The sequence below is a fragment of the Dipteris shenzhenensis genome, chromosome 29 (genome assembly GCF_047967505.1).
Source record: "Dipteris shenzhenensis isolate YYH24624 ecotype China chromosome 29, Dip_SZ_1.0, whole genome shotgun sequence".
Lineage (NCBI taxonomy): Eukaryota > Viridiplantae > Streptophyta > Polypodiopsida > Gleicheniales > Dipteridaceae > Dipteris > Dipteris shenzhenensis.
Window position 1 is genome coordinate 41714222 of NC_141624.1, and position 12103 is coordinate 41726324.

A 12103-nucleotide genomic window follows, 5' to 3' on the forward strand; every position below is an offset into this window, starting at 1 on the left:
GATGACGAGCAAGTAGCGGGTTGGGTGAATCGACAGAGCATTTTGGCGTCTGCAGTGGGGTTGTCACCTGCAGGAGTACGGAGCTTTGAGTGTGAATTTTCATTTGTTTGTCTGAAATTAGTATTATGTAGAGAGAGAAAGAGAGAGGACGTCTAGAACGTGCATGCCACACAGAAAGAGATAGATAGAAAGAAAGCAGAGAGAGAGGGAGAGAGAGAGAGAGAGAGAGAGAGAGAGGAGGTGAGGTGTTTACAACGTAGTTACGATCCCGAGAGAGAGAGAGAGGGAGATGGTTGTGTCGATCCCAAGAGAGAGCGAGAGAGTAGGCAAAACAGAAATTCTACTGAGAGAGAGAGAGAGGGTTCTGTGAATAGAGAACGTGGGAGCTGTCGACTTGGCTCTGGGTAAGGATGACAATAGGAGAAGTTGTTTGTAAAGGAAGGAGGAAGTATAACGAGGGATAGATAGATAGAGAGAGAGAGGGAGAGGGAGAGAGAGACGTCAAGGGGATACTTGGGGGGGAGAGAGAGAGCTGTGTGTGTGTTGGGGGGGGGGGGGGGGGAGCTGTGGAGGTAGATGAAGGTGGAAGGGGAAGGGGAATGGGAATGGGAGGGGGTGGTGAAGACGAAGAAGGAGATAGGAGGAGGGGAGGAAGGAGGAAGTGAAAGCAGAAGGAGCAGAAGCAGAGCAAGTGAAAGTAATAGCAGCAGTAGAGCAAGGGCAAGAGCAGACTCGATTATCATCAGTCTCATGTATGGATTGTGGTGGGCTTGGTGGTGCTGCTGCACCTTCTTCCTCTCCCTCTCTTACCGCTGCATCTCCTCCCTCCTCCCCTTTTAGCCTCCCTCCTCCTCCTCCCCCTCCCTCTTTCATCCATCTCACCCCCCCTCCCTTCATTTCTTCTTGTCTCCTGCCTCCCTTCCCTCTCCCCTTCTCCTTCCTGCATTTCTCCCCTCCTCGCTCCCTTTTCTTCCCTTTTCCCTTTCCCTCGACCCTTCTTCCTTGCCTTGACAGCCTCGTCTGCCCATCAGCTCCCTCCTTTTGATTAGCTTCTCTCCTCCCTTTGCCGTCCATTAGGCCTTCGCCTATCCTCCACTCGCTGCCCGGTCGCCTCAACGGTTCCCTTGACTTGCAGTCTGCCGCAGTGCCGCGCAATTTCTACGTGCCCTCATTTTCTTAGTCAAGACTTCGAAACTCTTAATCCTCACTGTTTGAATCACATCCATTTCTTTCGAACAGGAGACCCTTTCCTGGACGTGCAATTCGTAACTACTTTCGGACGCATGTCACTGTTCTTGAAGGTTTCTACACCTTTTCCCGACAGTGGGGTAGCTGAAAGCCAAGTAATACCTGCATTTTGAGAGGGTAGAAAGAGTTTTAACTTTCCACACAAGAAAGGAGGGAAGTCGACAACTATGGAAGGGGCTCCTGGAAGCGAGTTGGAGCTGGTATCCAAAACTCTTCAGGTGGAGCACAAGCTTTTCTATTTCGATTTGAAGGAAAACCCTCGCGGGCGTTACTTAAAGATCTCAGAGAAGACCTCTGGTTCCAGGTCTACTATAATTGTGCCCGCGTCCGGAATAAGCTACTTTGTGGATCTGTTCAAATACTATGCCAGCGGAGATGATCCGGAACTGTCAAGCAAAGATCTCACGCTCGAAAGCAGCGAGCTGCAACTTGACACAAAGGTGCCTTGCATCCTTTCAGAAGGTGTGTGCGCTTTTGCATTGTGGACTTCAGAAAATAGCTCATGCGGCTCGTGGCGTGCAGGCATTTTATTTTGATGTGGGCGAGAACCAGAGAGGTCGTTTTTTGAAGGTAACAAAATGAGCTTTTGGTTGTGATGCATATCATTCGCCAGTCTAGAATTGAGAGAGAGAGAGAGAGAGAGAGAGAGAGGCTCTGGGCGGTGTTGTCATTGTTTTCTGTTGATTCTCTCACGAGCCCTGAAGTGCTCAGGTCAGTCTGAGCTCCTTCTTGACTTCAGGCTTTTACTGTTCCTCTAGCTTCAAGGTCTCAAGGCCTGCCCTAAGTCGAAAGGGGTGCACCTTTATTTTGCAACTGTGTTATCATACAAACTGCTTCTCCAGAGTAGTTGGCCCTACCGATGGAAGCTGGTTAGTCTGCACAGGGACCTGGACAGGTTGGGTGTTGCCTGATCATTGCTTGAATCCTGGTTGTGCCAGTCTGATTGAATTGGTATCGATGTGTTTCGAACCACAATTGGGCAATCTTGCTTAGCAAGAGTCATGCCATGCTAATGACTGGGCTTGACGACTGGAAAAGTGGGTGAATCTTACAATTTATGAATGTCCTTGGGTTGAGAGAGATTGATATAGTAATTCACTTTGGAGGGGGACTTTGAGTCTGCAGTGCTGGTTTCAGGTGTACCACGGGAGTTGTCATACTGCAAAATAGAAGTGAAGAACTCTTGGTTTACTTTACATGTGGCAGCAATGTCTATATGTGTATGACCGATGTCTACGGGCTGGCTCATTGTAGAAGAGTAAGGTCTATTTATCCTGACTGTCATCCGCTGACACAAGGAAGCAGTTTAATGAGATTTCGGACAGCCCATATGTGGCTGTGGATGCTTAGTACTTACGCACTGTTTCTGTATGTTCACGTCTAGAGGCGATACATCTGTGATTATATTCCATAATTGTTCAAGTAATATGTGTTTAAGCATGGTCTTATTTGAGCATCTATGATATTTTCTCAGAACAAAACAGCTGCAGCCTGACAAAGGATGACATTACTGCAGGTTTCTGAGGCATCTGTCAATCGCAACCGCAGTACTATCATTGTACCTGCTGGCAATGCGGCAGGGGAAGGTTGGACTGCCTTTCGTAACGTGCTTGCTGACATTGACGAAGCTCAGCATCTGCTTCCACGAGAAACTGGCTCAGCTGGTCTTCAGGTGAAGGTTTTGCCTTTGCAACATCTGCAAATGGTCATGTTGCTACTCTTGAAGAGAGAGAGAGAGAGAGAGAGAGAGTGGTTTTATTAATTTCTTTGAAAGACCAGAATGCAAAATGTTACATTGTGTGTAGTCCTGCAAAGGAAGAGCCTAAGTGCTTTACCCTACCTACAATCTAGGGGAATTAAATCATCTACAGCTGTGATAGCGAAAGTAGAAGTGAGGATATTCTCAAGTCTCGGACTATAGAGTCATGGTTGGTTAATAATCAGGGCTGAGAGTAGAAAACTCATTATCATTTCTAGTTGAAGGTTGGAGGCAAAGTCAAAAGCTATTGTAGGCTTATAATTTGATCCAAGGGTTCCCATGCATACTCATGTGATGGCTTGAGAGTAGTAGCCTGTGGGGGCATGTGGTATGGTTTTGACTGTCAAGTAGACTAGCTCCTTTGGCGTTCTAGACCTTAGGCTCAAAGTGGCCCAAGATATGGAACGTATAGGTAGTTGCCTTGGATGTCATTATTGTCACTACTAATACTTGGACCCATAGGTAGCCTTTGTCTAGTCGTTAATGCATGTCGTCAGGGCCATGAAATTTACAATTTGGTGTGGGAACCTCGCAGGACAGCTATTGCTTTTGGATAAACCTATCGTGAACAGTAGAAATTGCAGAATGCTAATACTTCTTGCATCGATGAGAATCTACAGGCTGGAAAATTCTGGTTGTGCATTGCATGAGGAGAGATTTGGATATGCAGATCATGCTTTGGCTCTGAGGATCTATGAGGTTGCACATAAAGGCAATCGTATGAGTGGTAGGCTGAATTTAACTGTGCCAGATGTAGGCTGAGCCTGGTGCAAAAGCGATGCATGGACAACCATGGACCATGATTGCTGATTTGGTGGTTGTAATGAAGGGGGGGGGGTAGGAGTACTCTAGGGAGAATTAAGAGGGAATTGTGGAGGGGAGTATATAAGTCCAAACCACCACTCTTGTATTTTTTTTTTGATGTGACTTCTAAACTTATTCCCTCCCCTACTCTCCATATTCATACGGGTTTCGCTCTCTGGATCCATCCATTCCGCTCACCTACCATGAGGGGATCAGAGAGGATCTGTTGCAGCTCCATACATACAGCCGTGGCTAGAACCTACTGAGCTTTCGGTAAAACTCAGCTTCTAGAGAGATCACTACGTATGGATCTCAAAGGAACCACCGGGCTGCACTTAGATTCATCTCTCACATCCATTGAGGATCTTGATTCGATAGTTCTTAGTATATTCTCATAGGCTACGGGTTGTGACAGGTGGTCCAAGAGCTTTCCACATGAGAGATGGATCTGCACTTAATGTGATGCGGGAGACCGAAACACTTTGGATTCAGATGCCTTTTGTGCTATGAGATCCGTGGACGTCATCACTATCTTTTCAGCGGCAGTTTTGGCCCACTCAGAATTTGATGAGTGATCCTCAGATATTTTCCTCGAGCTCTAGAGACAATGATCAGCTCAGACAAGCGTGGAGGAGAGAACAGGAGGGACTGTCAGAGCCCAATCAGAGAATGATCATGGACATATTCTCCAGCGACTTGAGCCAGGGGCAATACAAGGGACTAGACATAGTAGAGAGGGAGAGTGCACGACTCGACCTCTGGTGGACGACCACAGACATCTCTCTCTATTGGAAGATAGACGTGCATGCAGAGCAGTTGCAGTGATCCATCATTGATTCTTCCTTGATGATGCCAGACCTCACTCATCAGATCTAGAGCTACTGAGCTCATCTGGCCCATTCTCAGCTGACCGGTGAAGTTGATCCCATAGACAACAAGCACAGGTCCAGTCATCCAGATGGATAGCTGATTTGCTGGCTGACAGCCAGGGCCTCCCATCATTGCCCTTAACATTGGTCTCTCTCTCTCTCTCTCTCTCTCTCTCTCTCTCTCTCTCTCTGTGGCAATGATAGTGAGCTGTATTTATTTCTTGTTTCAGCCTTGGGGTATGGGTGCCCGTTTTTAGTGGCCCCACCCCTTAGCTTTCATTGTACCTTGTCTTTTTCAGTCTCATAGACCTTTCGGTCTGTCGTAGACGTTGATAGTCTCTCTCTCTCGCTCTCTCCCCCCCCCCCCCCCCCTCCTATCCTATTCCTTCATCTCCCATTCCCGTTTCATCTCTCTCTCTCTCTCTCTCTCTCTCTCTCTCTCTCTCTCTCTCTCTCTCACCCTTCTTGTTCTATTCCTTTCTCTAAATATAGCCCAACCCCTTTTCTCTAATGATATTTTAAGGCCATTCACAGCATCTTTTCGAGGCTTTTTCCGACCCTGTTTGAGCCCACTTGGGCCCCATTTCGCAGCTGCTTCATAGTCCATTATTTTGAGCCTCTCCATCTACATTTTGGACCAGCCAGTCTGCTAGATTGGGACCTTCCTGCAGGGAGCTATTTGGACTTCTATTTTCTTTTGACAGTCATGTGCCTTTTTATGAGGAGTCATTACCTGGCAGCGATCCACCATATGAGGCTGGTATTGCGTGTGAAGTCGGGAGATCCATGATTAGTAGCCTGTGTGGGCATGTGGTATGGGATACATCTTTTGACTGTCACACAGACTAGCTACTTTGGCGATCTAGACCTCAGGCTCAGAGTGGCTTCAGATACTCAACCTATAGGTGGTTAGCCTGGATGTCGTGATTGTGAGTACTAATTGTTGGACCCATAGGCAGCCTTTGTCCACGTATTGTTGATGTTATCAGTGAATGCTGATGTGTTTAATTTGAGATTTGGTGTAGGACCTGGTAGGATAGCACTTCCTCTCTATCGTGGACAGTAATAATTTTGTGATGCTAATGCCTCTGGCATTGATGAGAATCTACAGGCTGGAAAATCCTGGTTGTGCATTGCACGAGGAGAGAGTTGGGTATGCAGCTCATGCCCTGGCTCTGAGGATCCTTGTGAGGTTTCACATAAAGGAAATCATGTGAGTGGTTAGGCAGTGAGTTAGGTATGCAGCTCATGCCCTTGCTCGGAGGATCCTTGTGAGGTTGCACTTAAAGGCAACCGTGTAAGTGGATAGGCTGAATTGCAATATGCCAGACGTAGTGCATAAGCGATGCAGACAACCATGGAGCACAAGAGTCATGATTTGGTGGTTCAAAAGGCTGAATCATTTTGGAAATTGGACACTTTCAAAAGCATGGATGAAGAAGCAGGTTTCTTGGACATATTTGTGGTTGCACACCTGCAAGAAATTGCAACAAGCTCATGCACGCAGGTGATGATTCTGCTTGCAGGGGGACCTGAAGTGCAAAGGAGGGCAATCTGCTTGAGTTGGACTGAAAAAATAAGCTAATATCCTGGTCAGAGTAGTTATATACTTTTTTGGACGTCGGAAACCTGCTTTAGTCGGGTAAATGGGCCAACTCACAGCACATTGTCATAGTAGAGCTGCGTGCATGTTTTCCATGCACTCCTCACAAGAGATCTTTCACTACTGATTGATGCGATGTGAAGCTGTTTGGACATCAGTAATACCTGTGAGGGAGAGAGAGAGAGAGAGAGAGAGAGAGAGAGAGAGAGAGGTCTGAGTTTGTGAGCTAACTGAAAAGAAAAATCAATGAACATTGTGCTCAGGAACCTTCTTCGCCATCAGAACACCTGGCAGTGCAGACCCTGGGTGGTGTCCTCTTGCCTAGTGGCAATTCGCAGGCAGGCTCATCTGGGAGCCCTGTTGCTGATGGCTCCATGGCATTGGCTTCAAGTACTGATGCAGGTGGAATGCTGGCTTCAAGAGTCCTTCGAGCTGAGCAAAAGAAGTTTTTCTTTGACCTTGGAAGCAATACGCGGGGGCAGTATTTAAGAATTTCTGAGGTGTGTTTTTTGTGCTTGGAGGAGTTTTATTCTATGACAGATTGCATGTTAAATCCACTGGTTTATCATTTTGGCTGCAAGCATAATATTTATTGTGTCTAAGGAATTTAGGGTAATCCTTCCTATGATTGTTGAGGACACTTTAACAGGTTTAGCTATGTTTCCTTAAGTATTATTACTTTCTAAGCTGTTCAGCATCGGGAGTGTTGGCAGGTGACAGGTGCAGACCGCTCTGCAATCATTCTCCCTGCATCAGCATTAGAACAATTCTATGAAACCGTCGGTCAATTTGTAGAAACAGTGAGAAGCCAAGGAATGGCAGGGCCAGGTCTTGCTAGGGTCCGTACTGTGGCACCTCCACGGAAGCGAAATGAGGTGTAGCAGTTCAGCATTGTCCTGTTCATCTTACTGTGGAGTCCTCAAATCTTTAGTTTTCTGATAGTGGGGCAGTGCAGTGTGAAAACTCTGACAGCAGTAATTTAATGCCAGGATGTTAGTATGTACCGTTGAAATGTAGAGGACCCATTCAACGAGACTCTGGGTGCAAAAATATTGCAACAGCTTTTATATGCACTACAATGCCATTGAAGACAGATTTTGCTCTGCTTTATTTTTTTAAAGAGGAAAGCTTCCTCCTTACAAAGCCAGAGAACTGCTGGCACGGTGGTGTGAAGAGTGAATAGGGAAATTAAGCTTTAGTTCAGGGGTCAGAAGCCTGGATGTCACCCATTTTCTTTTTGAACAGGTCCATCAATGCTCACATACAGTATACATTTGAGTTCTGGTTCCATAGATGTGTTGTTTCAGCAATAATTGAGGAAACATAGTGATGAGCAACATTCCATTCACCCTTTTTAAGCATAAATAAACTTTGAACAAAAATTTAAGAGTGGCCATGATTTTATTGTAAGAAGTTGAGCTTTCTTGAGTACAAGATGGTTGAAACGAGTTGTCTAGTATTCTTCTGATAGTGTGTCCTTAAGTTTGTACATTGCAGCAACAAAAGCAATCAACATTATCGAAGCCTTGAGTGCCAATTTGAGCGCTTGATTTTGGATCCTTCTAATGAGCTCATCCATAAGCTGATCTGCTAGGGACTCATATTTATAAAGAATTAATATTATGCCGATTGTATATGCTTTTGATAATACACATCTGAGGGGGACTTCCTGATTGGAGCTAGGAGTTTGATGTGGAAGAACGTAGTTTTTATGATGCCCTCTTTCGCAATCAATGCTTCCATTTGTTCCTCTTCTACATTCATTGCCTCATTTTTTGCATGGAAAGACTACACCATAAAAAGAACATTAGAGTCATCATGTTCATGTACATTGTCCATTTGACAATTCTGGGCATCACACTTAGACTAGCTAATGCCTAGCTAAGATTTAGAATGACACATTTGATATTTCAAATTAGTATCTTGTTTTGACCGATTTGTAATGCTCCACATAGCTATTAGGGAAGGCATTGTTTGACTATTGGGACATGTTAACTAGCACAATCAAAACAAAAAAAATATTAAAGGCGACTTTGTATGTAAATCAATTTTGGCTCATAGGCTCCTTCCGAGGGTTTGTGTTGGAGCAACCAACTGAGCACTATTATATATTTATTTAAACTCCCTAATGAGTGCTATTCCTTTGGACTAGGGCGTTTAAGTGGTTAGAACGAAGAGCACGAGGAGAGCACAATGCATGTCAATGGATTATAATGTGGTTAATATTGCATGTATTAATGTTCCTTTCACATTATGTATACCAAGGGTACATATTATGACAAATACAAGAACAATTATTTCAAAGTGATTTAAGCACAATCTCTCTCTCTCTCTCTCTCCCTCCCCCCCCCCCCCAAATGTGAGTTTTCTCTTTGTAGGTTCTATTTATCGGTTTATTTGTTGCTTTCTTTGGAGGGGTGATGGACACCCGTAGTTCCCATCATGGGGTTGTATTCTAATGATGTATTTTGGTTTCTTGGTCTCATAGGCTTTTAGTTTTTTTGGATCTCTCTCTCTCTCTCTCTCTCTCTCTCGTTCTCGTTCTCGTTCTCTATCTTCCTATTTGTGTGTCTGTTTGTCTGTATATATGTACATTTATGTGCACATACGAATGTGTGCGTGCGGGGTGTGTGTGTGTGTGAGAGAGAGAGAGAGATTGCAATTTGATGCACGTGCACGTGCACACACGTGCACGTGCGCTCTAGAGGCAGTCCAATAACCATCAAATTGCAAAACCCTCTCTAGAGCACACCTTGCTCAAGCTTGTATCACCCACTTTTGTCTTGGGAGCTAGATTCTCATTCACAAGACGTTTTGTTAGCACCACATGAGTTGTTAAGCTTCTCTCTCCTATTATCACTCTTGCCTAGGCCTTGCAACTTGAGGCACCTTTCAAATAAAGGAAACTCATTGATGCAATAAGATCATGTGGTAGATGGATATCTTTGGGTTGGCACTTACTATAGAGTTTTCCTTGCATATTAGGATGCTCTCAAGCTCGTTTTGCTGCAGATGATAAATTATGCTTGGGAAAACGAGCATATGCTTGATGCGTGGAAGAAGGGTTTGATGAAGTTGCTCCCATAGATGCATTTCTGGGAATCATTTGCTGATTGGAGACCCATTACCGTCATGCCAGTCATTTATAAGGTGGTTGCCAAAATGGTGGTCGATAGAATTATAGGTTTCCTAAATTATGGCCTACATCCTACCCAAAATCGCTTCATCTCTCATTGACATATCACAGATAATGTTTCTAATGCCTATATTGGGATAGAATACGCAAGTACACTCAACAAGATGTACTTTTGCTACAGGTAGACATTGCCAAAGCATATGATATTGTATAATGGGATTTCATCTCCAAGACCACAAAATGTCTGAATTTTGGGCTAAGGATGTACTGTAATAGTAAATCGTCCTGCCTTTTGTTTGGGGACATTCTGAGCAGTGGACTCTATCGTTCGGTCATGTGGGGTTTCCTTGTCAGTGCACTGTCTTATGCAATAGCTACCCATCCGATGCTTCAATATATAGATTATCATGTGGATATTGATGCCTTGCATGGTTTGGAGATACAAGGCTAAAATCCCATGATTGCACAAGCTTATGCTGATGAGTCTTTCTCACTCTAGAGAATAATGAGAAGGATCTTTCACAGTTCATGAGTGCTTTATCATTCTCGATATATGGAATAATGGAAGTTAACTACTTGGCCGTTGCACGCTCAACTTTGTATAGTACAATCGATCTTTGTCGCCTACATACAGTTCTTACCTTTGATGGTGTTTGGTAAGAAAGATAGTGCATCTTTCATGTCTACTCTTATGGAGACTTTTTGGCACTCGAAGCATGGCTACACAAGTATTAGATCAATATCTATGGATCACCTACATTCACCAAAGATGCACGGCGATGCATCGCTTACTTTCAAAGTTGACCACTCATGCTTTTCGACATTAGCTAATCCCACCCAATGGGATTTTCTTTTGGGATATATTGATGGCAGAATTAAGGGATGCTTTTGTATGCTATCTTATTGGAAAGAAATTCTTTCTCATAGCTGCAACTCTCATGATCAAAATTCTTTGCGTGCTGAGAATTTGCACTGGTCAAAGGTGCTTAATTATCCCTTGCCTTGTAGGAACCCAGGCGCCATTATGTCATTTCATCCAAAGGGGTTCAATTGGTAGGTGATGTGCTCCATACAGACAGTACTTTATTATCTTTTCCATCATCAGTCAGGCAATATGGTTTAGGGTGACATTGTAGCCCCTTTGCAATTATATTTCTCACATGCTTCAATATTTCTTACCGGTGCCAAAGTTAGATCTTACTTATCGTCTTATGGATTGGGCTCTACATTGTGAAGGTTCACATTGGTTGATGTCTCAGTGGCTAGTTTATGTAAGGTTTTATTGCCTCCGCCTCGGATTTTGGATTGGGTGAATCAGATTTGATCAAGGAATAGTAATGCCAAGTGGTGGCGCAAAAGATTGTGGAAGCTTTGGAGCTACAAACTTCTTCTTGGATAATGGGTCTTTTTATGGTGGATGATGCTTGGATTTACGCCTTCTAGCAACTCTTAGCACCAAGACATAGTGTTTCTGTTGTTTGTCATAGATGCAGAGCTCTACGGGAATCATTGCTTCATCATTCTAGCAATGCCCTGTGACTCGCGATTTTCTCCTTTTTCTGTAGCAGCGCCTCCAAGCTTGATTTCTAATGCTTGCTTTCGCAAGCTATTCTGGCTTTTCGGGATCCATCCACAGAGATTGGGATTTGATTTTTTCTTACTTGGGTTCAATATTGGGGACTTTGGACTCTATGAAAAGGTAGAAATCATAGAGTTTGAGATTCGAATGTTTCCAAGATTCTGAAGGAACACAAATGGAGAAAAAAAGTGAACACCAGTGAATGGATGTGCTCACACAAGAAAGCTCCAACAGATGTTCAATAGATAAGAATACAAAGTACTTGGCATATATAGTGACCAAGTAGAATATGTCTACAAATCCCCCCTCAAAGATATGACTGAAGTACTCTGTAAACGTCTCAGAAGTACCTAGGGCACCTAAAGTACCATGGTTGCACAAATTCATCCATCAGGATATAGCAACCTATGGGGTAACACATGAATAACAATGTCATTTTATAACCCCCCCTGACATTGTTGTTATATCTCGTATCCCCAAGCCGTGTCGGTGACGAGTAAAAAGTGGAGCTGACAGGCTTTTAGTGAAGATATCCGCCACATTATGCTCAGTAGGACAATAGATAAGATCAATGAAGCCATCCTGTATACAATCCCGAACATAATGATAATGATTCTCAATATGTTTCATGCGGGCATGAAAGACAGGATTTTTCCCAATGGCAATGCAACTCACACTGTCACACAAAATGGAGGTGGCCTCACCATGTTGGGCATGATGCAAATCAAACATAAGCTTCCTTAACCACATTGCTTCTGTAGTGGCTGCGTTTGCTGCTCTATACTCTGCTTCACTAGAGGAAAGAGAAACACGGTCTTGCTTTTTTACTGAGCCAAGAAATGCAAGCTGAACCCAATGAAAAACAATAACCAGTGGTGGATTTTCTATCATCCATATCCCCTGACCAATTTGAGTCTGTGAAACCACTCAAAGAAATGTCACAATTTGCAGCATATTGCAATCCATGAGTAAGAGTGCCCTGCAGATATCTGAGAACCCTCTTGGCTTCTTGCCAGTGTGTGACTGTAGGACAATGCATAAACTGACTTAGCAACCCAGTGGCATGTGCAATATCAGCCCTGGTAGAACACAGATAGATAAGACT

The 12103-nt window shown here is 44.1% G+C and overlaps 1 protein-coding gene across 1 annotated transcript; it reads left to right on the forward strand.

Annotated features, from left to right (window-relative positions):
• Nucleotides 1–570: 570 nt before the first annotated feature.
• Nucleotides 571–7811, forward strand: LOC147882869 (transcription factor Pur-alpha 1-like). Its single transcript, XM_087400825.1, has 5 exons — nt 571–1688; nt 1771–1818; nt 2765–2920; nt 6547–6783; nt 6997–7811. Exons 1-5 carry the CDS (start codon nt 1416–1418, stop codon nt 7162–7164), a joined length of 882 nt encoding a protein of 293 aa, XP_087256951.1. The 5' UTR covers nt 571–1415; the 3' UTR covers nt 7165–7811.
• Nucleotides 7812–12103: the final 4292 nt, after the last annotated feature.

Coding starts and splice junctions, on each gene's coding strand:
- LOC147882869 (XM_087400825.1), top strand. CDS start 1,416: ATGGAAGGGGCTCCTGGAAGCGAGTTGGAGCTGGTATCCAAAACTCTT. Junction 1,819..2,764: donor AGAGAGGTCGTTTTTTGAAG/GTAACAAAATGA, acceptor ACATTACTGCAG/GTTTCTGAGGCATCTGTCAA. Junction 6,784..6,996: donor AGTATTTAAGAATTTCTGAG/GTGTGTTTTTTG, acceptor GAGTGTTGGCAG/GTGACAGGTGCAGACCGCTC.